Source organism: Macaca thibetana, chromosome 2, assembly GCF_024542745.1.
Source record: "Macaca thibetana thibetana isolate TM-01 chromosome 2, ASM2454274v1, whole genome shotgun sequence".
NCBI classification, from domain to species: domain Eukaryota; kingdom Metazoa; phylum Chordata; class Mammalia; order Primates; family Cercopithecidae; genus Macaca; species Macaca thibetana.
Genome location: NC_065579.1, coordinates 33,322,525 through 33,347,089, shown reverse-complemented (window position 1 = coordinate 33,347,089; position 24,565 = coordinate 33,322,525). Strand labels below are relative to the sequence as shown.

The window sequence follows — 24,565 nt, the reverse complement described above, 5'->3', positions numbered from 1 at the left end:
AATCCAGTGACACACATTTTTTAGATAACTATTTTTAAATACTGAAAACAGGTTTTGATGAACACATTGTGACTTATGAGATTAATCCCAAGAACTTTTCTTGATTGTGTGGACCACATCTACCCACCAGATCTTGTTCCCTTTATCATGTACTATTAATATGTGTTTTTAGGGTATGTTACCTCCAGATACTGGAAAGGCCAACAACTCTTTTGCTAGCACAGTTGTTTCTATCAGCTAGCCCTACATTTTAAGTTAGAGTTCCAATGCTTATATTCATGAATGAAGACCTCGAGGATATGTCTTGGTGAATCAAGTCACCCCAAATTTAGAGGAGGAAGACAAGAATGTTTCTCAAATCCCATAGTACATAGGCAGGAGAAAAGATCATTTTGCTCCTAATAATAGTTTTTCTGTACCAAGTATATCCACTTTGACTACAATTTTTTTGTTAAGCATTTCATATTCTACCACTAAGAACTTGAGCCCCACAGTTGTTGCATCATCATTTTACAAGCCCACATAATTACTTCTCTTCCACGTTCTCCTTTCAAGCCTGTGGGTCCTTCTATACTATTGTCAACTCCAGGAGTCCCCTAAAAATAGAAAATAAAGAGAAAAGTTAATATATTTGAACATTTTTCCTTAAAAATATAACTTATGTATAACATTTAGCTATCTCTCGAGAAGTTGACAAGTCTAAGCCATTTGAAAGCAGAAATAGGTTAAAATTACAGATGGCTTACAAGTATTTTCTTTTCCTCCTGTGTTTGACGTTATCAGAGACAGAATGGAGACCTAAAGTGTGTGTGTGGGGAGAAAGAGCTCTCCATAGAAGGCACAGCCAAGGCAAGCCAGGGTGATGTGACCCATGTGCATGGCAACTCTTACCCTGGGTCTGGAGGAACCCCCTCTTGTTACTGCCACCCCTTCTCTTAACTTTTCCTCTTTTTTCTTGGAGGCTAGGCAAAGTTACACTTGAGAGTTGGTAAGTTGGTAGATTTTATTCTACCATACCCTTGGGAAAAGACAAACATTTGTAATAGGTTCCACCCTGATAATGTAATAAGCACTCTGAGTGACACTGAGAATTCCACCTGCCACCGGCTCCCTCTTTCTCTTCCTGGACACCCGGGCACTCCCATATGCTACCCTCATATGTTCACTCCTACTTTTCTGGTTTTCAAAAAATCCTGAAATTTGGAATTTTTCCCACTATTCATGCAAATATTTCCCAGGAACTCACTGAAAACAAAACATACATTGTGGGATATTCTCTTTAGCAGGCCAAACCAAAGTCTTTCTTGCTTGAGTCGTATGAACCACAAACAGAGCTATGTCTCCATGATGCTGAGAAAATCAACTGATCTGGTCAATTCAGTCAATGCTCCAATAAACTGAGAGAGGACAACAATTATCCAGTCCTGCTGAGCGCCAGCTATGGGGCTGCCGGGCTGATAGCAGCTCAGATTTCCTTCATCAATCAACAAGTAATTTGCGGTCACCAGCAGGAACATATCATTGTTCCAGATGCTTAGTAAGCTTTTTAAACAAGTGGTTTTGTACTTACAGAGCTTATAAGTTAATGGGGTAAAAAAGAAGGGTTTGGAATTTACTTTATAACACTGATATTACTAAAACGTAGGTGAAAAATTGCTTCTTTCCTCCACCTACCAAAGCCAAATATCATTTTCTGCATCTTCTTTTTCTCCCTTAAGTTTAAATATTTGTCTCTTAAATATATTTTCAAAAATCTGCGCCATTTGCATGCATTCTCCAAGCAGGGTATACCTCAATTACAATATCAGAAAATTGTATTTTGGTGGAAAAAGCAAGGAAGGAAAAGGGAGGTCATGTAAAGTCCAGAATTTTATTCCACTGGACATAAAAGCCCCTTATTGTAGTTCAATTCTAAACTACTTGAAGAAGTAACATAAAAAGAATTGTATACCAGCACATTTTACAGAATAGAACAACCCAAATTGCATATAGACAGTTGGTCAATGTGAGTATGAACCGATTTAGTCTTTCTACATGTATACAACTGGGCAAAAAAGCATTATCTTCCACAAATTTACAATTAAACACAGGCTTATAATAATATGTTGTCAAAATGATTTAGCTGTTTACCCCAATATTTCTTGAGATTGAAAAAACACTCCCAGTGTGTGAAATTCCAAACAGTTCATCAAGATGGGAAATTCTGAACAGCCAAATGCGCTTCCATGTGATCATAAAGCCTATCTAAATAAGCTTAGGGTTTCAAAAATTTGTGCCATTTGCATGTTTTCCTAAGAATAAACTGATCACGTTCTATTTATTTATCTGAAATTTTTCCTGAAATAGCAACACACTGAAGCCACATGTAAATAAGCATAGAGTTGTTTTACAGTTGGAAGTCACAGAACATTTCTTTTAAAATTAAAGCTCTTTATGTTATTCAGACTCTTTTAAATATGCTACATAATCACACTATCTTTAGCAGACAATTTAGGAGAAATTCTGATCAAAATCAGTGGAAGTTATATAGCCATACCCCAAATGAATTTTTGGTCATCATATATGAATGACTGAAATGTCTTTGTATTTGAACGAATATTTCTAAGTTATGCTTATATGTGGATAGTTCTTTGGTTCTAAATATTCTTTGAAGTTTGAAAATTCTCAGGACACTTTTATCAGAAGTTGTCACTTAGTCAACAATGTTTTCTTCATGCGTGAATTCCTCTGTTTTTTAAATACAGTTGTCTAACATTACATGTTCATATATATTGCATCGAATTCCTTCTCTGATCAACCCATTGTATACAAGAGGATATATTAAAAAAGAATTTCATGAGATTCCCAGGTGTCCCAAATCCTTATCATCACTTGGTATTGTTTTTTATAAATTGTAACCATTCTGATGAGTGTGTAGTACACTGTTCTCATACATTGCTAGTGGGAGTATAAATGAGTACAAACTTTTGAAAACCATTTGACTGTAAAGACAATCTGAATATGGCCATACACATTATAATCCAAAAATTCTATTCTTAAAATATAGACCCAATAAAAATACGTACAAAAGTGCATCAAAAGACATATATAAGAATATTCATAGCAGCACTATTTATAAAAGCAAAAACTGGGAACAACCCACGTATCATTAGTATAAGTAATAAATCATGGCATACTCACACAATGAAATACTATGCAATGCAGCCATGAGATTGAATGAACTATTATTATACACAACATCAATTCATCTTACAAGCATAAAGCAAAAGAAGCCAGAAAAAAAAAAAGAGCAGACACTTATAAGATTCCATTTATTTCAAGTTCTAGAACACGTAAAACTGATTGATAGTGAGAGGATAGTGATTACCTTGGGGAAGGGGAGTAGTGGCTGCGGTGGGCATGAGGGGGGCTTCTGCGATGCTGGTAATGTTCTATTTCTTTACCTGGTGGTGACTACACAGGTGTATTTACATTCATTAAGCTGTGTATTTATAATTCAGGGACTTTTCTGATGTATGTTACAGTTCAATAAACATTTAAAAACAAAGCTAAGTCTTAATTCATTAAGGTTTTGGAGACTTACTTAAGTGTGGGTATGGTGATGAAAATCCTATAGTACTGATGTTCTATTGGACTTGGCATATTCCCTACATATTGGCTTGTGTCCTTTTTCTTTAACATGGGTCATGCCTACTCAACTGGGTTGTGCCCCTGCAAGAGCAGTGCCTTTATTTCGTAAGTTTTGCCTACTCAGCTTGGGTTACAAGAAATGGGGCTGATATTCTTGATTGAAAAAACTCTCGGAGAACTGATAGTGGTTTGGCTGTGTCTCCTCCCAAATCTCATCTTGAATTGTAGTAATCCCCACATGTCAAGGGTGGCACCAGGTGGAAATAATTGAATCATGGGGGTGGTTTCCCCGTACTGTTCTTGTGGTAGTAAGTCTCAGGAGATCTGATGGTTTTATAAATGAAAGTTCCCCTGCACAAGCTCTCTTGCTGCCTCCATACAAGATGTCCCTTTGCTCTTTCTTCATGATTGTGAGGGCCCCCCAGCCATGTGGAACTATGAGTCAGTTAAACCTCCTACCTTTATACATTACCCAGACTTAGGTATGTCTTTATTAGCAATATGAGAACAGACTAACACAAGAGGAGAAAAAAAAGAGATGGCTTTGTTTCTCTCATTCTGTATTTTGAGGTGCTTGGAAGATAACAAAGTGGACCAGAATTTCTTCATTGTTTTGAAGCACAAGAACAACTCTGAGTATGTATTTACAAAACTGCATTTGCAAAAGACACACAAGGGCTTTTCACTGCTCACACTCATTCAGTATATGAAGAGGATCTAGCACAGGTACCTGAATTTAAAATTTTACAATCATGCCTGCGGTGTTTTAAACTCAGGGTTACTACTGTAGTACCTTGAAATCGAGACTCCCTATCAGAAGTACTGATGGGAATCAATCCCTAACTCCAGTCGCAGCCCATGCAGCCCCGGCACTTACGGGATCCCCTCGCAGGCCCTTTGCTCCATGGTCACCAGGAATCCCTCTCTTCCCTGGGCTTCCCTAAAGTTAATACAAATCAGAAGAACAACAAGACAAGAAGTTTTAATGAAATTAATAAAAACAAGAGCTTTTCTTCTCCCTTGTGTGAATAATTAAACATTTTTCTACCAAGGCTATTTTTAAGTTGGAAAGATGAACAACCGAAAAAATTAGTTTCAAGCACCATATAATTTAATAGTGAACTCAATTATTTGCCACAGTGGTGAAGTCTGTATTCCAGATATATTTGTCATCTTGTTGTTTTTTTACAAATACTCTATGAACCAGGTATTCCTTATTATCTTTCTTTTATAAGGCAACTGAGATTCAGAAAGAATATGCACTTTGCCCAAGACGGTTGTTTCTGACTCAATTGTTCACACTCTAAAGACAAAGTAGAGGATGAAAATATGGCTGCTGTTGGTATTCATTCTAGGTGGGAATGAGTGACATTCACTCTTCAATGTGCTGCCTGGCACCACTGACCCTTGTCAACACCCCACTTCTATTTTTACTATGGTAGCTGCTTGTCATTGATGGCCCCAGTTCTTCGCCTCTCCCTATTCCTGTGTCCTTTGCCATGTAACTCTACAGTGACTTCCAACTTTGGTGGGCAAGATTCCCTTCCTCTGAGTTTGGCAATATGCATTGATTTGGCCAACAGAGAGAGATGCAAGCGTGGAGAGAGTTCTGAGCCTAGGTCTGAAGAAGGCCTGCGAGTTCTAGTATGTTTCCACTTGCTTTCTTGTGCTTTTGCTATGGGCATGAAAAGGTCATGGCTAGCATGGTTAGGCTAGCTCCTGGTCCCAGGACGGTAAGTGACATATGGAGTAAAGCCCCCGGCCACCTTATAGACATGAGCCATGTCCAGCCTCAATCAGTTGAACCCCTCAGAAACATAAGAAATAAATGTTCATCGTTGTATGTGATTGAGGTTTTATGACTGTCACAAAACAGTTTTGTAGCAATAGCTGACTGATACACCCACGGTAGTTATTCTACTCTGTCAATCACACCCTTAATCTCCAGTACAATTTTCATGTTCTTCCTTTTTAAATCCCTACCTGGGATCCCTCATCACCCTTTTCTCCTTTTCTTCCGGGAAGACCATAATCACCCTAAAAAACAAGAAGGGAAAGCTATTAATAGAATTCTCATTTTCATAACGGTAAATAGCTCAGAAGGGTCTCTATGGTACAAGAAGGCTCTACCTGTTCTCCGTTTAGTCCATCAATTCCACTTTCCCCAGCTTCTCCCTGAAAAGACAGATATGATTAGAACAGAGTACATCACATGCATGTGGAAAGAAGTCAGATGCCAAACAAAATCTCTATCTTTGTGTTTCACACACAGCTTCTTTGTTAGGCTGGGCCTAGGTAATATTAAAAGTTACTCAGTAATAGAAACTATCAACAAATAATATATATTGCCTGTACTGAAAGAGAGGAAGAAACAAAATGAAATGGCTGGCAATAAAAAAGGAAAGTCAATGACAACTTTATTTGTATAACTTACTGATCAATTTAATCTCAAAAATAAAAATATTTCTAGATAACATATAGGTAGGTAAATGGATGTGCCTGGTACCATACCTCCTGTCCATTTAGTCCCCTGTTTCCCTGAAAATAAAAGGACAGTAATAGTTAGTGTAGGAAAATGGAATTAATGTTGAGAAAACTCCATACTCTAATGCAATCCTTACCTTAGGACCTTTGGTGCCATAGCATCCCTTAGTACCTTGCTCTCCCACTGGTCCAGGGGCTCCTCTTTCTCCCTGAGAAAGGGCACATATCCAAATGAGCTTTTTCTATTGTAATCTGGAATCTGTCTTGAAAACTTGCCAAGTTTGTTGTTACCAGAAAAAGTGTGAATGCTCATGGTTCACAATCCAGAGTTTTGCTTATAAAAACTAAGAGTGGAAATAAATCAGAGATACCCTGATGACAGACAGCCATTTGCTCTGGATCCCACTTGCATATTGCCTCTGTGAGGCTTCTCTCTCACCAAGTGGTCACCAAGTTACGTCCTTCCGACCTTCTTAACATATCTAGTCATACCGTCCCAAGCACAAATTAAGACGTGTCTTGCACCTATGACTACAAGACTTACCTATAATCTTCACCTTATCATCATCTGCAATGTTGCTTGAGCATGCTTTCCAAACACTCCCACAATTTTGACCCCTGTGCTTCCCACCATTCAGTGACTGCCCATCAACTAGAAGACACAATCCAAATCTTCAGCAGGGGATTCAAGACTCACAATAACCTGAGTTTTACCTTCCACATATATCTTCCTCCTGAACTGGCCTGGGTTCCATCCATGTTGACCATGTGCCATCTTATGAACATGATCTTCTCTCAGACACATGCCCTTGAACACACTGTTCCCCCAAACATCGCCTGTAGAAATTCCTACTCATCCTTCAAATGTCTGCCCAGGTACTTCTCCTTATTTGCAGCCTTCCCCTCTCAAGCTCCAACTTTAGCCAAGGCTGTTAGGTAACTGAGTTGTTCTGCCACACTCCTTTGCATGTCTCTATACTTCTAGTCTAGTCCTTGTGTATAACAACCAGAATCACTGTTGTCTTATTTGCATTTCTACTAGTTTGAAAGTTTCCTGGAGGTAGAAACCATATTTTTCCCTTTATTTATTTTTCTCATTTCTGAAGCCTACAAATATAAGTATTTGATCATGTGCCAGGCACACATATACATAACATATATTTGTTGAATGAACCAGTGAATGCATGAGTATGTTAAAGTGTGAGGTCTTTGATAAATAATGTAGTAAATGGTAGATGTTTAATATATAATTGGTAAACAAATGTTTGGATGGATTGATGGGAGAATGGAAGGATGAGTGAATGCAAGAGTGAGGTCCTTGATACGCAATGTGGTGAGTTGGTTTCCTTTGCAGAATGCTCCAGAATGGGGGATATAGCAGTGATTCAACTCCCCTAGTGACGAAGGTAACTTCTGCATTGAATTCATTGTGCAATGTTGGTGGGTAGTCAAAGAAGAGACAATAGGTCAATAAGCCACTAATGACCACCAGAAGCAAAGCACAATGAGAACAAAAGAAGATCCCAGATTCTGTACAAGAATCCTTAGAATCTCACCTTTCTTGCTTCCCCAATTCAGAATTGACTCAAGGAAGTTCATATCGTAGATATGTTTTTAGGGATAAATGGAGGTAAAAAGAGCCTTGACTTACAGCGATTCCTTCCTCTCCCAGGTAACCTTCACTGCCTTTAAAACCTGGAGGTCCCTGGAAATAAGGAAGAAAACATTTGCATCTATGAACCAAAAATCAGAGGTAACCAAACCAAATTCAACTTTACAGTTTTACTTCATGTGGAGTAGTAAGGGGTTGGGGGGGGGGAAAAAAGTCCCTGCTTCCCAGTGTAGGTTACATTTACACACATAGAAAGACATGGAATTTTGAGACAAGTATCCAGTTAACCCAAGAGGGTGTGTGAGTGTGTGACAATCATAATATTGTAACTCTGGGTTTATATATTGTTCCAGAGCTTCTTTCTAAACAAACATTCAAGTCAACACAGCTATATTTGCCACTGGTAAACTAGAATTATTCTCCCTTTATCAAAAAATCTTTTAGGATTTATGCTACACATAGAAAAATAGACCACACACCTTTCTTTCCATTCTTTCTGAGACTTATTTTTAAAAAAATCTATCACTCTCTTTACATGAAGCTGAAACATTCAGGAAATAATTAGTCCAAAAACTTTCAGAGACATATTCAGACACATAGCCCTGGTGATTTGGGAGTTATAGTGCTATCTATAAATTACTCAAAAATCAAACACATGTAAACAAACTGTATTGAAATCATTATAACATATCCATAATGTTTATATGTATTTAAACATTTCTTAAAGTTCAAAATAATATGTTTACATAAGGATACATATACTTGTTCTGGTTATGAAACATATGAATCATCATTGTTGGTTTCTGTTTTTAAATAATGAGCCTGTTTTTGTTTATGTATCTGTGATAACATTTTGACCTGACTTAAGCTGAATGAGACATCTTAACATCTTCTGCTATAAGAGAGTGATCTGATCTAGCCTGGTTTCCAGCAAAGTACACAAAGTATCTTCTGTTTGATTTTAATAACTCTGCCATCATTAGAAACGAATGCTGAAATGGGTTATTCACATGGAGGAGGCTTTCATTATTCAACATGAGGGATTACAGCTGATTTTCCTGCATCATTGTCATCAGTACTAGAATACTGGATAATCAAGGATCTTGACAGTTGTTTCTCCTGAGTCTTCCAAAAAAACTTTTTAAAAAGACTCCAATTTAGAATGCCAAGGAAAATCCATGACTAACTTGACACATAAAAAGGAAGTATAATAAACTCTTATATAAGAGGCTGTATTTAGAAGTTAAAAATCACCCCTTATTTCTACTTAAACCCATGTCTGAAGGACATTCTACAACTCAAAGTAACCCATAAATCTGAACTAAAATCACCCTTTTCCCTGGTGGTCCAGGATCTCCCATTGTGCCATCTCCTCCAATGCACTTGCAGAACAAACAGCAGCATGTTCTTTCAGCAATGTTGACCTTGGGAGAGGGTAAGAAATACATTACATTTGGTGATATTGCTTCCCAAATCTCGTATGTAAGTTCAACCATGTGATCCAGACTTCTACCACAGTTTCAGAAGCCTGGTCACCATTCAAATGATTGTGCTTTAGAAAGAATGCATGAAACCTTTTTTTTTTTTTTTGCTTCCATCTTTCCTCCTATCATCTGCACTCTCCACCATTTGAGGTATTCCAAATCAACTCAAAAATGTTTCTGTGTTTTCAAATTGGTATCAGTTTAGCTGTGGCAAACTGACTGCATGCCAACTGATGTGGCTGTCTGTCCCTGCCCTACCTCACCCTAGCACTGACCATGATATTGTTAATTTCCCTACATAATTCTGCCCCAAATATTTTGTTTAATAAAATGAATGCGTGCTATTTTCCTCATCTTGTGAAATGTTGGTATGCTAGACAATTTAGACAGTGCCCAGTGTAACATTTCTTGGAACTAAGTCCAATGGTAAACTCTTCCAAAACAATTTTGATAGGATTTCCAAAACACAAATTGCATGTGCAACATTTTGGAAGCACTTGCTGTAGCGGATGGGGGCACAGGAGAATATTCCTCTTTATACTCTGGTCAAAAAATCCATATTATGTATTTTAAAACATGAATAAATGTCATCCTGGACTTACCTAGTCATCCCCTGAATAGATGATATATTGCTTTTACATTTTTACAATTAACTCACCAGATTTACTTTTAGAAAAATTCTATTTTCAAATAAATGTTATACTTCACTTAATGGGGTAGAACCAATCTTTGTATTGCGAAGTTTCCCAATAAATCTCTAGTGAAATGAAAAATGAAAATCTTTTGTTATAGCCATTTAGCAATTTTCTCCCTTTGATTGTTTCCTACTATATAATGTTCCTTTTCTGACATTATGAAATTATTTTTCCGACAATTTCAGAAAAAGCAATCAAACTGGAAATGTGTGAAAGCAAACAATAACAAAATGGATACTATGATTTTATATTAGATAACATTTTATATTAGATAACATCAATTTTCTTTGGATCACCAAAATTCTACAGCATCAAATCTATTACTATTAAAACTGACCTATGATTAAGTTTTTCTTGTAGAGTGTTCCATTTATATGATATACAAAAACTGACAGGTTTGTTTAAAGAATAATTTCCTTCCTCTATAAATTACCAAAGAGATTTCACAGAGTAGTCGACAGGAAAAAAATAATACATTTTGTAAAAACACTGTCTTTCCATGTAGAAAGGAATTCCAATGAAACTTTCATATTCTTTATGTAATTATTTTTACATAATTACAACACTGAACAAGTTGCTTAAATACCTCTGTGTATATAAATTTTATAGGTGGAAAATAGCAGGAGCTAGCACTTCCTTGGAAAGTGTTCTCATATACCGATTAAAGATTCTGTAAGTTATAAGCAAATTACAAAATTACTAGCAATTCATTAAAGTAAAAGTAGAGCCACACAGAGCTTGCTGGCGCTTTACCACTCGAGTTTGACTTCTCGTATGTTTTTGAAAGAAATACGATTGAGATGCATCTTCAGGTTTAAAAATAGAACATAAGGTGAGGTCAGGAGTTTGAGACCAGCCTGGTCAACATGGCAAAACTCCGTTTCTATTAAATATACAAAAATGAGCCAGGCATGGTGTCGGGCGCTGGTAATTCCAGCTACTCGGGAGGCTGAGGCAGGGAGAATAGATTGAACCTGGGAGGCAGAGATGCGGTGAGCTGAGATCACACTACTGCATTTCATCCTGGGCGATAGAACGAGACTGTCTCAAACAAACAAACAGAATATAAGGTAGAAATCTCAAGGAGTCACAACCCTTAATCTTTCAATTGCTCATAAAGTACATGTGAGGTTTACTGTCACTAGGCTTTTCCTCCAGCTTTAGAGCAGATTACGCTTTCTCTAGTTGAACTCCAAATGTAATTTGCTTTCATTTACAGGTCTTGTCCCAGGAAAAATACACATCTTAAATACTAGAATTACACTCAGTGCGGAAAGCTGTTATGCCTAGGATCTGCAAGGGGTGTGAAAACTGGCTGGTGGAGGTAACAGCCGATTCATGCTCGCATCTCAGATTCTTTTTGTCACTTATGTTCTTTGGCTATAATGTGGACATGATTGTGGGTACTATTTAAATTTTCTTCTTTTTCCCTGTTTCCTCCTCCTCCTATTTTTGCCAAGCATATACATTAAACATGCTTTGACATCTCTTTCCTACATTTCTTCCAAATAAACCCTCTTAGGCTGTTCACTAATTCATAAAAACCTCTCTTCACTCCCAAATAAACAGAATAAGTTCAAATTCTTAAGCATAAATATTAAACCTACATACAAAATAATTGAAAATTTAAGCTTACCAGCCTTTTCAGAGTAACTTACCAGTTGCTTTGATAGACGGCTCCCAAGATCTCTCATGCCAATAGAGAGCTGCGTCCTGTACTCAAATCCTTTCCCAAATTCAATATAGGGAAGATCAGCCAAGTCACTTGAATCAGCAGGTCCATCCAGAGCAACAGTTATGAGAGCATTCAGGCCTATCCAACACAGTTTACAATGTTCCAGGTGAGGTGGGTTTGGTTACTTTATTTTTTTGCAAGCATATTTAAATTGTTATTCTCAGCAAACAGTTGCAAGAGGAACAGTCAGTTTACTTTATTTTGAGGTCTTTCCCCCAAACACGTGATGTAAACTTGACAAGTGACAAGACTATAATAAGAGCACAAAAGGAATTATGTTTTCCAAAACTAATTAAATTGGAGATAGTGAAAATTGTAACAGAACTTCCAGTTCCCTGATTTGAAGGACACAGTCCTCAAAGATCTACAGAGTGTGCTAAAGTACAGAGAAATTCACATACCAAGAAAGTCCAGCCTGGGCAACATGGCAAAACTCCACCTCTACAAAAAATTTACAAAATTTTACAAAATTAGCCAGGCATGGTGGCACATGCCTGTGGTCCCAGCTACATGGGAGGCTGAGGTGGGAGGATCGCTTAAGCCTGGGAGGTTGAGCCTGCAGTGAGCTGTGATTGTGCCCCGGCACCCCTACCTGGGCAACAGAGCAAAACTGTGTCTCAAAAATAGAAAATACATGTTGTACATTTTTGTCATTCAGTGGGGGATCCTTGAAGCAGCAGCACTGGCATCATCTGGGGGCTCATCAGAAATACAGAATCTCAGGCCCCACCCCACACTTACTGAATCAGAATTTGTATTTTAACAAAATCCCCAGGTGATTTGTATACACATTAAAGTTTGAAAAGCACAGTTCTGTATGATCTGATAAAACATCAATAACCCAGTTGGAACTATAGGTAGTAAAAGTAACAGGCCTATTGTCAGGCAATTAGGAACAGATGACAGACAATCATCCAGGAGCTGTGGCTCAGAGGCTTTGGGGTTTTATGAATACAATTATTTCAAAGAAAACTGTTGGTTAAGGACCAACATAGGGTTGCCAATGACTTATTTTGCTAGGTAAGAACATTAAATAATGGTGGCAGTCATCATGGTGGAGGAGGTAATTCAGCAACAACAGTGCTATCATTTGTTGATAGAAACTGTGTGCCTGGAAAATGGTTAAGTGCTTCACATGCATTATCTTATTTGTAAGGGTCAAATATAACTCTATTGGTATGTATAATTATAGTCCTATTTTACAGACAAGCAAACAGGCTTGGAGAGGTTAAATGACACCCTGTAAGTGGTATTTTTAGGTTTTTCACCCAGATAGCCTAATTCCATAGCTTACATTCAAAGGATATTTTGACAATAAAAATGTGCTAAAGATAGAATCTTGGAATAAAGGGCAGTCTTAAAATCAAATACATTTAGCTTCACATAAACCTGACTCCACTGGCAACATTTTTCTCATTATTATTGATGGGTAAAGAATTATTTGATGAGAATTGGAACCAATGAACCAGAATAGATAAATGTTCAAGGACTTGGCTGAGAGTCAAGAACACCTTCTTAAATAAGTTTATATGATATGATTTTATATGAAATGAGTAGATGAAGACAGAAATCAAGAGAATGAAGTTTCAGGGACATATTGGAGAGGTTCAAGTTCCAAGAGAGGCAAACAGAATGGTTATCTGCAGTGGAAGAAAGAAGCTGAGCGTGGTGGCTCACGCCTGTAATCCCAGCACTTTGGGAGGCCGAGGTGGGCAGATCATGAGGTCAGGAGATAGAGACCATCCTGGCTAACATAGTGAAACCCCATTTCTACTAAAAATACACAAAATTAGCCGGGCGTGGTGGCACGTGCCTGCAGTCTCAGCTACTTGGGAGGCTGATGCACAAGAATCACTTGAACCTGGGAGGTGGAGGTTGCAGTGAGCTGAGATGGCGCCACTGCACTCCAACCCGGGCAACAAGGCAAGACTCTGTCGAAAAGACAAGACAAGACAAGACAAGACAAGACAAGACAAGAAAAAGAAAAAGGAAAAGAAAAAGGAAAAGGAAAAGGAAAAGAAAAGAAAAAAGAAAAGAAAAAAGGAAAGAAAAGAACCACCACCACCAAAGAAGAATAGGGTCACCAATTTGTCCTCATTTCCTGGGACTTTCCTGGTTCTTGTGCTGAAAGTTCCCATCTTGTTCCAAACAAATCAGGACAGTTGGTCACTCTTCTAGAATGAGAATGAGGAGGGGGAGAAAAGAGGTTGTAGAGTGGTCTGGGATATGAAATGCTTGTACATCAATTGGTGTTTAGTGATCAAGAGAAGCATGCTAATGGATCTACTTATAAGAGAAAAAAAAAACCTTCTCTCATCTGATTTTTCTTATAATATCCAGGAAATGTAAAATTTTAAGAATGTAAAATGATAAAATAAGAACCATGGGATTGTTGACTTGCAAGAAATATGTATATAACTATTATTTATAACTGCTTTTCTTAGGATCAAGGGACTCCAATCTTCTTTCAGACTCATCCAATAAATGAGTCATACGATCCTAAATACAAAGTTTTCAATTTTCTAACAATGAATTAAGAAAGAAAAGATTTTCAAACTTGGAAGAATAAAGAATCACTGAGTAGATTCTAGGGTATTCAATTCTAAAAAAATAATTAATTTAAGCCCCAATCCATGTGCATAAGTTTTAAAGCCATGTCCACCATCAAGGATTGTTTTTTCCTTGTCTCCTCTTGTTCAGTGATGATTGCATAGTTTACACATATTGATGTTTGGCCTGAAATTAAGAAAGCTTTCCTAGGTGAATAGATCATAGGGCCCAGCACCAAGTGAAGTCCTGTGTGTGTAAGTATGGGAAGCCAGTGAGAGAGATACTTCTTGTCCATACAGAAAGCCACTTTCTTTTCTTTATTAAAGAAAAAAACAAAATTTAAAAATTCAGATCCTTTGAGATCTTGCTTGGTGTAAGTCTGACAGGTGAAGAAACTGGTAACCAAATTCACACTCAACCATGTCAAAGATGGTCCCTTTCAAAGAACTAGACACTTTTCAAAGAATGTTATTACCATGATTTCTATCTTCCATTTGAAGAATCTAAATATCTGAGGATATTATTCAAAATATAGCTTCTGAAGTTGATACCCATTTACTAGTTTTTCAGTAGGCATTGGAAGAAAGATGTTTGGTCTTAGAATTCTGGGTATTCCAAAGCACTTCCTGGAAGAAACTCTACTGTCGTTTGCAAGAGAAACATCTTTTCCCCACAAAGGAAAAGCTGAAATAAAACAAAACAATGGCAACCACCAAAACTACATTACCCATCCCAACTAAGCACTCTGGTATCTTTTTTCAGTCTTAACTAAAACCTTAATTATAGCTCATGAACAAAGGCCAAGACCAGAGAGAATAAAAACAAGGCAGATTTAGTAAATAAGGGATAAAATAAAAACCCTTACTCCCTTGTTGCAGGAAGTCAGGGACCCCAAATGGAGGGACCAGCTGAAGTCACGGCAGAAGAACATAAATTGTGAAGATTTCATGGACATTTATTAGTTTCCCAAATTAATACTTTTATAATTTCTTACACTTGTCTTTGGTGCAATCTCTGAACATAAACTGTGAAGATTTCACACACATTTATCACTTCCCCAATCAATACTCTTATAAAATTTCCTATGCCTGTCTTTAATCTCTTAATCCTATCATCTTCGTAAGCTGAATATGTATGTCGCCTCAGGACCCTGTGATGATTGTGATATCTGCACAAATTGTTTGTAAAGCATGTGTGTTTGAACAATATGAAATCTGGGCACCTTGAAAAGAACAGGATAACAGCGATTTTCAGGGAACAAGGGAGATAATCATAAGGTCTGACTGCCTGCAGGGCCAGGCAGAACAGAGTCATATTTCTCTTCTTACAGAAAGCGAATAGGAGAAATATCACAGAATTCTTTTTATCAGCAAGGAATAGCCCTGGGAAAAGACTGCATTCCCAGTGGAGGGGGTCTCTAAAATGGCCGCTCTAGGATTGTCTGTGTTATGCAGTTGAAGATAAGGGATGAAATATGCCCTGGTCTCCTGCAGTGCCCTCAGGCTTGCTAGAATTAGGAAATTCCAGCCTGGTGAATTCTAGTCAGACCAGTTGTCTGCCCTCAAACCCTGTTTCCTGTTAAGATGTTTATCAATGACAATGTGTGCCCAGTGGGACATGGACCTTCATCAGTAATTCTAGTTTTGCCCTGGCCTTGTGATCTCACTCTGCCTCCCTGCCCTTGTGATCTTTTATTGCCCTTAAAGCATATGATCTCTGTGACCCACTCCCTATTCATACCCCCCTCCCCTTTTGAAATCCCTAATAAGAACTTGCTGGTTTTGCGGTTCAGGGGGCATCACAGAACCTGCCAACATGCAATGACACCCCAGAGGCCCAGCTGTAAAATTTCTTTCTTTTGTACTCTTTCTCTTTATTTCTCAGACCAGCCAGCACTTAGGGAAAATAGAAAACAACCTACGTTGAAATACTGGGGGCTAGTTCCCCTGATACTCCCTAGTAGTAAACTCAGAGAATTTTGCAATTTGTTTAAGATGGGAGAGAGAGAACAAAATAGAAAACACAAAGTCCTGTCAACCTCTATTAGCTAACCTGACAGGTAATGCCTTAGGTCAGGTTCCCTAGAAACAGAGTTTGAGATAAGGATTTGGAGGTGCACAAATTGTTGAGGAAGCACTTTCAGAAGAAAGGGAGTGAGGAAAACAGGATAGGGCAGGGGAAGTTACTGAGCAAGACAATGTTGCAGCTGGAGTCTAGTTTTATTTAGCCTGATCCCAGGAAGCTCTGGAGCATAAATTGCACCACACCACTGGTGTCATTTAGAGGCAAAGGTCCAACTCTGTAACCTAATCTGCTGCCCAAGGATGGGGTGGAGAGCAACCTTCCAGGTGACGTGGCTCTACTGGCCAAGGGCAATTCTTCAGAGAAGGAGTAAGCTGTGAGTTGTTAGCAGCTAGAGGATAGATGAATCTCCCAGTAAAGGAGATATGGGTAGGGCAGAAATTGCACCCACTTACAGAAGAGGATTTCTATTCTGAGTCAAACAAGAACTTCTTTGTTTGACTAAACAAGAACATCCACATGTTCTTGTCTGACTCAGAATAGAAGCTTTTGGTTCAAAAGCTAAAAGCCTGGTTCCAGAGCTTAAAAATCTCAAACACCATGGTTGGCCCATCTGTGGTCTGAAGGAAGGAACTGATTAGAAAGCCCCAAAACATGAGTAAACTTATCCAACAATGCTTGCAACTCTGGGAACTTTACAAGTGTTAGAAGAAAACTGACTCTCATTCCCTGGTCAAAGAGAAACATACTATTCCCTTCTGGTGACACTAAAGAAGTAGCAATATTAGACAATATGGGGCAAGAGAGAAAGGAACATTCTCCAGGAAAGGAAGAAGAAATACAGTAATATGATACAAAGGATAGGACTTTGTATTCAGTGCTGTTTCATACATATAAGGCATGAGAAAAAAATGCATGTCAAAATATTCTGAGAGCTTGTTTGTTCTGCCTAGTACATACAGAATATGGAGATTGTCAAAATCAGGGTTATTCAAAATTTAAGAGCCTGGAAATTTAAGAGCCAGAAGTTAGTTCTGAGATTATAAAGTTAATAAGCACTCCCTTCCCACTCCTCCTCCATACTCAGTACCTTCTTTTCTAAGTTCATCAGATTTTTGTTCAAGTTTCTCAGCAGCATCATCCAATCCATCTGAAAATAAAAGGACCACCTAAGAAGTATTCCAAAAAAGAAAAATGAGTTAAAAGGGGTTCACTGCAATCACAGATCAACAAATAAGATAAATCCATGTTACCTTTCCTCGAGCAGCCGATTTATTCTGAAATGTATCCCATAGAGAATCCAAGAGGTTTGCATTGAGAAAAGATGGTCCTTTAACTGTTATATCCTTCAAGCTATTCAGTATGTTTTCACTGTAGATCTCAAACTTGGGAGAATATTTTTCCATGGCATTTGGCACTTGAAAAGCCACACTGACCTGAGTCTCTGTGCCCACCTCACAGCTTACTCCATTGAGGGAGCTGATGGCACGTAAGATGTCTTGAAGGTAGGTTTCCATCCAAGGCTGACCTTCAAGCAAAGTCTGCCCTTTCTCCTGAGTTGAGACATCAAATCCCACCACAACATCCATGAAACAGTCTAGGATTCAAAGGAAAAGCATGTCTTAATAAATCAACAAACACCTTTATTTAACTCAGACACCATGTCTGAATCAAGGGACTTGGAATTCTATTTCAGTTATAAAGTTAGAACACAATGAAAGGCATAAATGAATAAAGGAAGGGGCTAAGCATCAACTCTTTTCTAATCTGTAAAAGTGTAAGGGTATATTATTACTTTTTCAGGTCATAAAAAATCCGTTGATTCTATAATGAAATTCTGAAAGATTTTATTTTGGATATTGAAAAAGTCATGCAGAATCATTTAAATATCCCCAAAGTACCTGTGGAAATGTTAATAGTCCAAAATAAAACATTCATATAATGCTACTTATCAATTGAGGTCATTTGACAAATATTAAATTTTAATAATTATAAGGGAAATTTAAGAACATTTGAATAAAGTCATTTAGAAAAAAAATAAATCACAAAGGACTCATCTAGGGAATGGTTTTGATGATTTATCTTTCTAAAAAGGGCCTCTGATTCCTCTTGTCATCTTCTAACATCCACTCAGAAAAGAAAAAAAGAAAACTAAAAAATTCAGGAGATCCTTTGAAATCTGGCTTGGTATAAGTCTGACAAGTGAAGAAACTGGTAACCAAATCATTCACATTCGACCATGTCAAAGATGGTGCCGCTTTCAGGAGCTCAGCCATCCCAGAAGCCAAGGACACTGCCATTTTGAGGTTCAATACTTAGAGAAGTGTTGCATTAAAGTGCTTTGCTCTTATTCTTATTAATTCTAGGGAAACTTAAGAGTTGGATAAACTAGAAAGGCCTTGATATTTTAAGCTGAGTGTCCTAAGAGACAGTTAGAGAATAGTCATGTGACTCAAACACTCTTCTTTCAATAGTTTTTAACTTGGCTAAAAACTGTAATTTTTTTCAGCAAACTCAACACATACAGCTTGCTTGATAAAATGAGTGGTTGTTTTTAATTTGGTTTGCTTAGATCAGCAATGTTTAAGATATTCCTTGTAAAGGCAAATGCCTAACTACTTCCCAGACACACTGGTCAGCTGGACATTTGCAAGTGTTTAAAACCAAAATGGTTAATTTCAACTTTTAAAACAACTGTTGGCAACTTGGTTTTTAATGAGAGTTGACTGAGGGAACACAAAAATCTTATTTGATAATCAATTTTCATCATGAGATTCAAGGTAAACCAAAGTGTTATCAAAAATCTGGAAGACTGGACATCTTATTTTACTGTATTTTACTTTATTGGAAATCTCTTCTTAGATAATCAGAAAATCAGATAATCAGAAAATAAGATAAACTATTTAGAAAAAAAGCAGAATATATCCTTTCCAAAATTCCTCTTGCATCAACGTCTTCTCATATCTGTCTTGAGCTTGAAAGTTTCATCTTTGATGACAACCGTTTAAACCTGAGCAGGAAACCAGGTAGTAAACAAGATATGATAATGTCTTTAAGGAAAACAGACCAGCAGAAATACCAAAATGACATCAAGTGACCTTGGGAACTGTTGCCTATAAACATTGTGTATTTTAAATTTTTGTCTAGATTGCTGAAAGTACAAACTTATTGAGGTAAACAAGTTCCTTGTGTTTAATTTAAATTGACAAATGATTCCATAATAATGTGAGAGAAGGAATGGAATTTGGTGGGCAAGTCCAGAATTAGTAACCATGTGTTTAAGTACAGTGAGAGAGGCCAAACCACACTGAGCAAGAGGCTCTCATGCAACAGCCTAAAAACTCCACTGAGACATATACCCTTAAATCAGGAGCCCTGTCTTGAAGTCTTCCACGACACAGGTTGTGCTTTAAAGTGAATCTGCCACTGGTGACTCCAAAGGACTGGAGGCAGGGAGTTTTGGAAGTGAGCTAGGGAGAAGGCTGAAATTGGATTTCCAAAGAAATCATAAAGAATTAAAGTAGGATAACAGCAGTGGGAATAAGAAAGGGGCAATAAAAGCAAAATATTTAAGAAGGTAATTGGCAGGAATGGCTACAGAGGGTGACAAAAGACGTAAGAGTAGCAGGCTGAGCCCTTGACCAGTCCTCCAAATAGCAATGCGGAATCCTGGGGGGCAGGTCTGTGAGCGGGAAGACAGAAGTTCAGTTTCAGTCATATGCTGATCACCACTCTGTTACTGCCAAACTACTTTTGGCAACTCTTATCCTCTCTGGGCATTAATTTTCTTATCTATACAAATAAGGGGGTTATATACTTCAAAGTAAAAATACAAAAGCACAGAAAAGAGTGAATTGGACCAGACAGTTACAAGTCTCATTGTTTCCTGCCAAGCCCAAAAGCTGATTCTAATTATTACTTTATAAAGACAGTTCTTAATTGGAGCTGATGATGGCAGATTCTTGGTATTAAGAAATACTGTCAAGAGGCTAGGGTACATTTGTAAGATTAGAAGACAGATTCTTGAGAAAATACTTTAGAGGGGAAAGTGGCAGTTATTAGCTGGGATAGGAGATAAACCTGTTTGGGACTTTGAAAGATGTGGTAATTTAGATTTTAAAAAGAAAGGATGATCTATAAAGTATAGCTAGGGACTGTTAGAGACTCAGTTTATACACCTCCCAGATTTGCTTCCTCCCTTTCCCAAGGCATAGACATTTGTCCACTCAAGAGCCCCAGCTGCCACCATCCTTAGTCTGCTAACCGCAGAGGTGACAGCCTGGCTTTGACACGGCCTCCACCATGCTCACTGCAGAATGGCCACAGTGACTCTGGTGCCTGTGTGCAACCCATGTGAACTTAGGGAGGCCCTGGCCCCTTCACCATTTCCCGCCCTAGATGCAGTGCACCGTGGGACCTGTTTCTGGTTTCCCCAGCAGTTTCCATAAGGGGCTGGATAACACAACCCAGCAGTGTAGGGAAGTTAGCTCTCTGACTTATGAGAGGCAGTAGATGGGAAGGAATTGGCAGGTAAATCCTCTCCTTTATTCCCCCTGCTGGGCTGGTCTACACGGTGGTTCTGTAGGGCTTCTCTAGTGATGTTCTGCATGACCAATGCACCAGTTAGGCTTCTTAGGCTGTGGCTAACTTGGTAACATACTACCTTGTATTTACTTTCCCCTCCTTTCCCGCATCACTTCCCTTCCATTCACTCTTGCTTCCCTGGGACTGCACTCCCAATAAAGTATTGGCACGTAAACTCAGGAGCTTCAAAGGTCTGTTTTCTAGAGAACCCAGATCCAGTTAAGGCAGGAACATAAAAATAGCTCCTTATTAAAAGTTGGAAATGAACATCTATTTTTTTCCTTACATTTTTCACATCTCTTGAATCAAATCCTGAGGTTATCTCTTACCCTCATCAGACTAGTCTTTTGCCCAGTCTCCCTTTTGATTCATCTATCCATAATGACAGATATATCAGATGAGAGATGCTCCCGATTCTTTGCTACCTAATCATGGCTCCATGCTAAAAAATAGACAGAACCTCCACATTCTAAAAATTGCTCCAAGTCTCCTCTAGTGGACAGAATAGCCAGTCTCAAAGAAAAATCAAGACAGTAAATATGGATAAAGGTAAGAAAATACCGTGTATATTTATTAAATTTGAATATAGCTCTGAAATGTGGCTAAAATATTTAAGCCCCTAAACTAAGGAATTCTTGGTAAGTTGTCCTTCTGTGAACTAACCCCATTACTCCACAAATTTGCATTCAAGAAATCGATTCATGGTACTCTCAGCAACATGCTATGATATTAGCTAACTCTCAATGAACACTTACCATGTACTTCCAATTCACTGTCTCACTTTTCCTCATAAGACACAGAATAAGTAGAAGCTCTTTTTCATTTCGCAGATGAGGAAGCTGTGACAGAGAAGCTTGCCCAAGATCTCACAGTTAACACTGTGTCTTGTCTCTCACACTGGGGATTCAGATCCAGACTTCTCTGGAGTCCACATGCTGAACTACCTTATACTACCACTTCCTGGTTAGCCAGTGATGACAAGTCATGCAGATTGCTAGTTCTGTGAAGAGATTATGCTATTGGAAGTGACAGCAGGAAGTGGTTTCCTTAGGGAATATCAGCTTGTGGAAACAATTTTAAAGATACAAACCTATGATGTCTTAATAAGCTCCAGCTATTAATTGGTGAAGCACAACACTTAGATATTAGTTCTTTATAATGTCAACATCAGATAACCTAGACAACAACTAATATCAAGAAAACAGCTTAATATAACAAAAAACTCAGGGATGGGGGTGGTGGGAGGAACAGATGGGGGTCAGACAAGCCTAGGTTTCAAAATGTGCTTAGTCTTACTTCCTGTATGATCTAGACCAGGCTACCAATATTCCCTTGAAGTCCAGCTTCCACATTTATGAATGAAGACAAAAATACAAACCACGTAAGATGCTGGGAGAACTGAGTGAGACAGTACATTTAAAGTGCTTAGAGCACCAGTTCTGACCCTTCGTAGATGCTCAAAAAAAATAAAGATTCTTAGTCACCTCCCTCATACCTCCATGCGGCTGACCTCCCTTTCACATACGTTGAATCACAGTATGCAACTAGAGGAACTTTTAGAGATTTCAGAAAACTAAGAAACCAGAAAACTAAGACTCAGAAATAGTAGTGACATCTCCAAAGTTATGCATATTTTAATAAGAAGCAGAGCAAGTGTTCAGGCCTTAAGTCCAGTTTGCTTTGAGCCGTACTCAGCTATTGTCTGATTTCCTTGTTTTGGGATTTACAGTTTAAAAAGAACTGGCATCCCCTAATATATTTGTACATGCCTTTGAAGCTTTACCGGCATTCATTCCAGCCTCATCAGTCCTCAGCTGACAGCCTGCCTCACATTCTACCTTGCTGGAATAATAACCTCAAGTTTATCTTAATACAGAGTATTTTTCTTATATTTTGCATTCATGACTATTTCCTTAAAAAATAACTCATTAACTACTTGGAGTTCATACTCCTGTTTTTTACTTTCCACATGGTTTTCTTTCATCGCACTCAGATAGAAACTAGATGGTTCAGAGATAATTTTCTGCCTAATACTTGGACTTGAGTATTTCATATGAAACAAGAAATTAATGTGGAAGGTTTGGCTGAGGTAATCAGATACATTCCAAAGTATGTGAAGCAGGACTTAGAGAGTCAGTAGTCCCAAATCAACTACAGAACTCTTAACCTTTGACCCACACATCAGGTCTTATTAAATGTTTCAGACTGCAGTTTGGAAAAGTCTGTTTGGAGAGAGCTGTTGATGTGCTGTGGGCTCTCTCATCAGGCACACACACAAGGAGAGCGGGCGACTTCCTTTTCAAGCTGAGAGAGGGGATTTCAGAGATAATCTGGAGATAACCTAATTCTGGAAATTCTAAAGCATGAGACACAGGATGGCATATTGCCCTCCCTACAAAGAAGAGGCAATCACGCTGGGGGGCTGTGATTCCCAGTTTTTATTAGGGCAATTGATATGTTATTGTTGACCATGGAGCTGATATGGCCGAGTGGAAGAGCAAGCTGTTGTGGGCTCCTCTGATCTCCCACCTAAGAAGCCCGTGGTGGGGGCAGAGAAACCTCAGCAGAACAAAGCTGGAGGTGTCACCAGATGCCCAGAGGCTGAAAAAGGCATAAGAGACACTCTGGAATAGAGACATACCCTCCTAAAAAAACTGTGATGGAGAGATTTTTAGACAAAGGTGGCTTGGTGGGGGAAGTGATGATGTGGGGCAGGAGGTGAAATCTTTGAAGGACCTATGAATGGACCTGGCTTTAGACATGGGCTATTGTCAGAGAAAACCAATTCCTGATAAGGGACAGATGAAAAACTTTCCTGTACCCTTTTAGTTGTTCCCCCTTTCCTAGTACCTTCTCCTTCTGGAGAGGCCGAAACTATGGTTAGTAAGATGGAGCAGCACCTGGAAGATGGGGAGTGCAGTGAAAGGCTGGGGACATTGGGTGAAATGTCAACCACTTCTCTCACAGCAAGGCAGCCTGTAGCAAGCTGGAAATGTGGGGTAACCTTGAATAAAATGTAAAGTTTTAATATTACTGGGATGGACATATTAATGACCAAAAGGAGGTTCTTTTATTTCCTGAAAATGATGAGAGGCAAGGGAAGAGCTGGCTCCCATTGATAAATTTAATGGTTACTGGTAGATAAAAATGAAGGCACTTTATAATTTTATCACAGGTGTTATGCTTATTAAAGTTTAAATATGCATTTTCTCATTGAGTCTTCTCAATGTTCTTTTGAACTAGGTGCTGCTATCATTCACATTTCATAGGTGAGAAAATTAAACTTAGAGAAGTTAGGCAACTTGTCCCAGAAAAAAATGGCCATAGAGCAGGGATCTGCTGTCAGGCTGTCTGTCTTCAGAGCTGCCTCTTCATGACCTTGCAACTTTTTTTTTTGAGTGGAAATCTGGGATTAATGTTTACCATGGGTAGTTACACAGAATCATAGCCAACCCATAAGGTGCCTTTATAACAGAAAAAGTGACTTCTCCTTTAAGACACTTCACTTCCATCTGCTGAAAAAAGTGTCAAAATGCACTCATTGTAAAGAAGATATTTACTAACTTCTGTGGTAAAGTTTCATAATAAAGATATAAACCTCTAGGGAGGTTTCCTACCTATCTGTACCACAGCTCTTGGCAGCCCTATAGGCCCTCTTGCCAAGCAACCAAAAAATCAGTCAAATATTTCCTTTCTTTGAGGCATGCTCTTCAACCTCTGAAACCAGCCAGATTGCAAACAATGGCCTTTTCCTCACACCGGAAGGCAG

General features: G+C 38.4%; 2 protein-coding genes across 2 annotated transcripts in view; one reads left to right on the top strand and one right to left on the bottom strand.

Annotated features, from left to right (window-relative positions):
• Positions 1-24,565, bottom strand: part of COL6A6 (collagen type VI alpha 6 chain) — a 154,470-nt gene that overhangs the window by 72,427 nt on the left and 57,478 nt on the right. The window contains exons 9-19 of the mRNA XM_050777723.1: positions 17,466-17,809; positions 17,303-17,381; positions 11,564-11,718; positions 9,058-9,150; positions 7,766-7,819; positions 6,252-6,323; positions 6,142-6,168; positions 5,761-5,805; positions 5,614-5,667; positions 4,508-4,570; positions 531-596 (exon numbers count right to left, since the gene is read on the bottom strand). Of these exons, the coding sequence (XP_050633680.1) occupies positions 531-596; positions 4,508-4,570; positions 5,614-5,667; positions 5,761-5,805; positions 6,142-6,168; positions 6,252-6,323; positions 7,766-7,819; positions 9,058-9,150; positions 11,564-11,718; positions 17,303-17,381; positions 17,466-17,809 (1,052 nt within the window). The remainder of the gene's footprint in view (positions 1-530; positions 597-4,507; positions 4,571-5,613; positions 5,668-5,760; positions 5,806-6,141; positions 6,169-6,251; positions 6,324-7,765; positions 7,820-9,057; positions 9,151-11,563; positions 11,719-17,302; positions 17,382-17,465; positions 17,810-24,565) is intronic.
• The window catches only part of LOC126947030 (60S ribosomal protein L7a-like), a 428,366-nt gene continuing 427,015 nt past the window's right edge, over positions 23,215-24,565 (top strand). The window contains exon 1 of the mRNA XM_050777721.1: positions 23,215-23,220. The gene's annotated coding sequence lies outside the window, so the exon portion shown is untranslated. The remainder of the gene's footprint in view (positions 23,221-24,565) is intronic.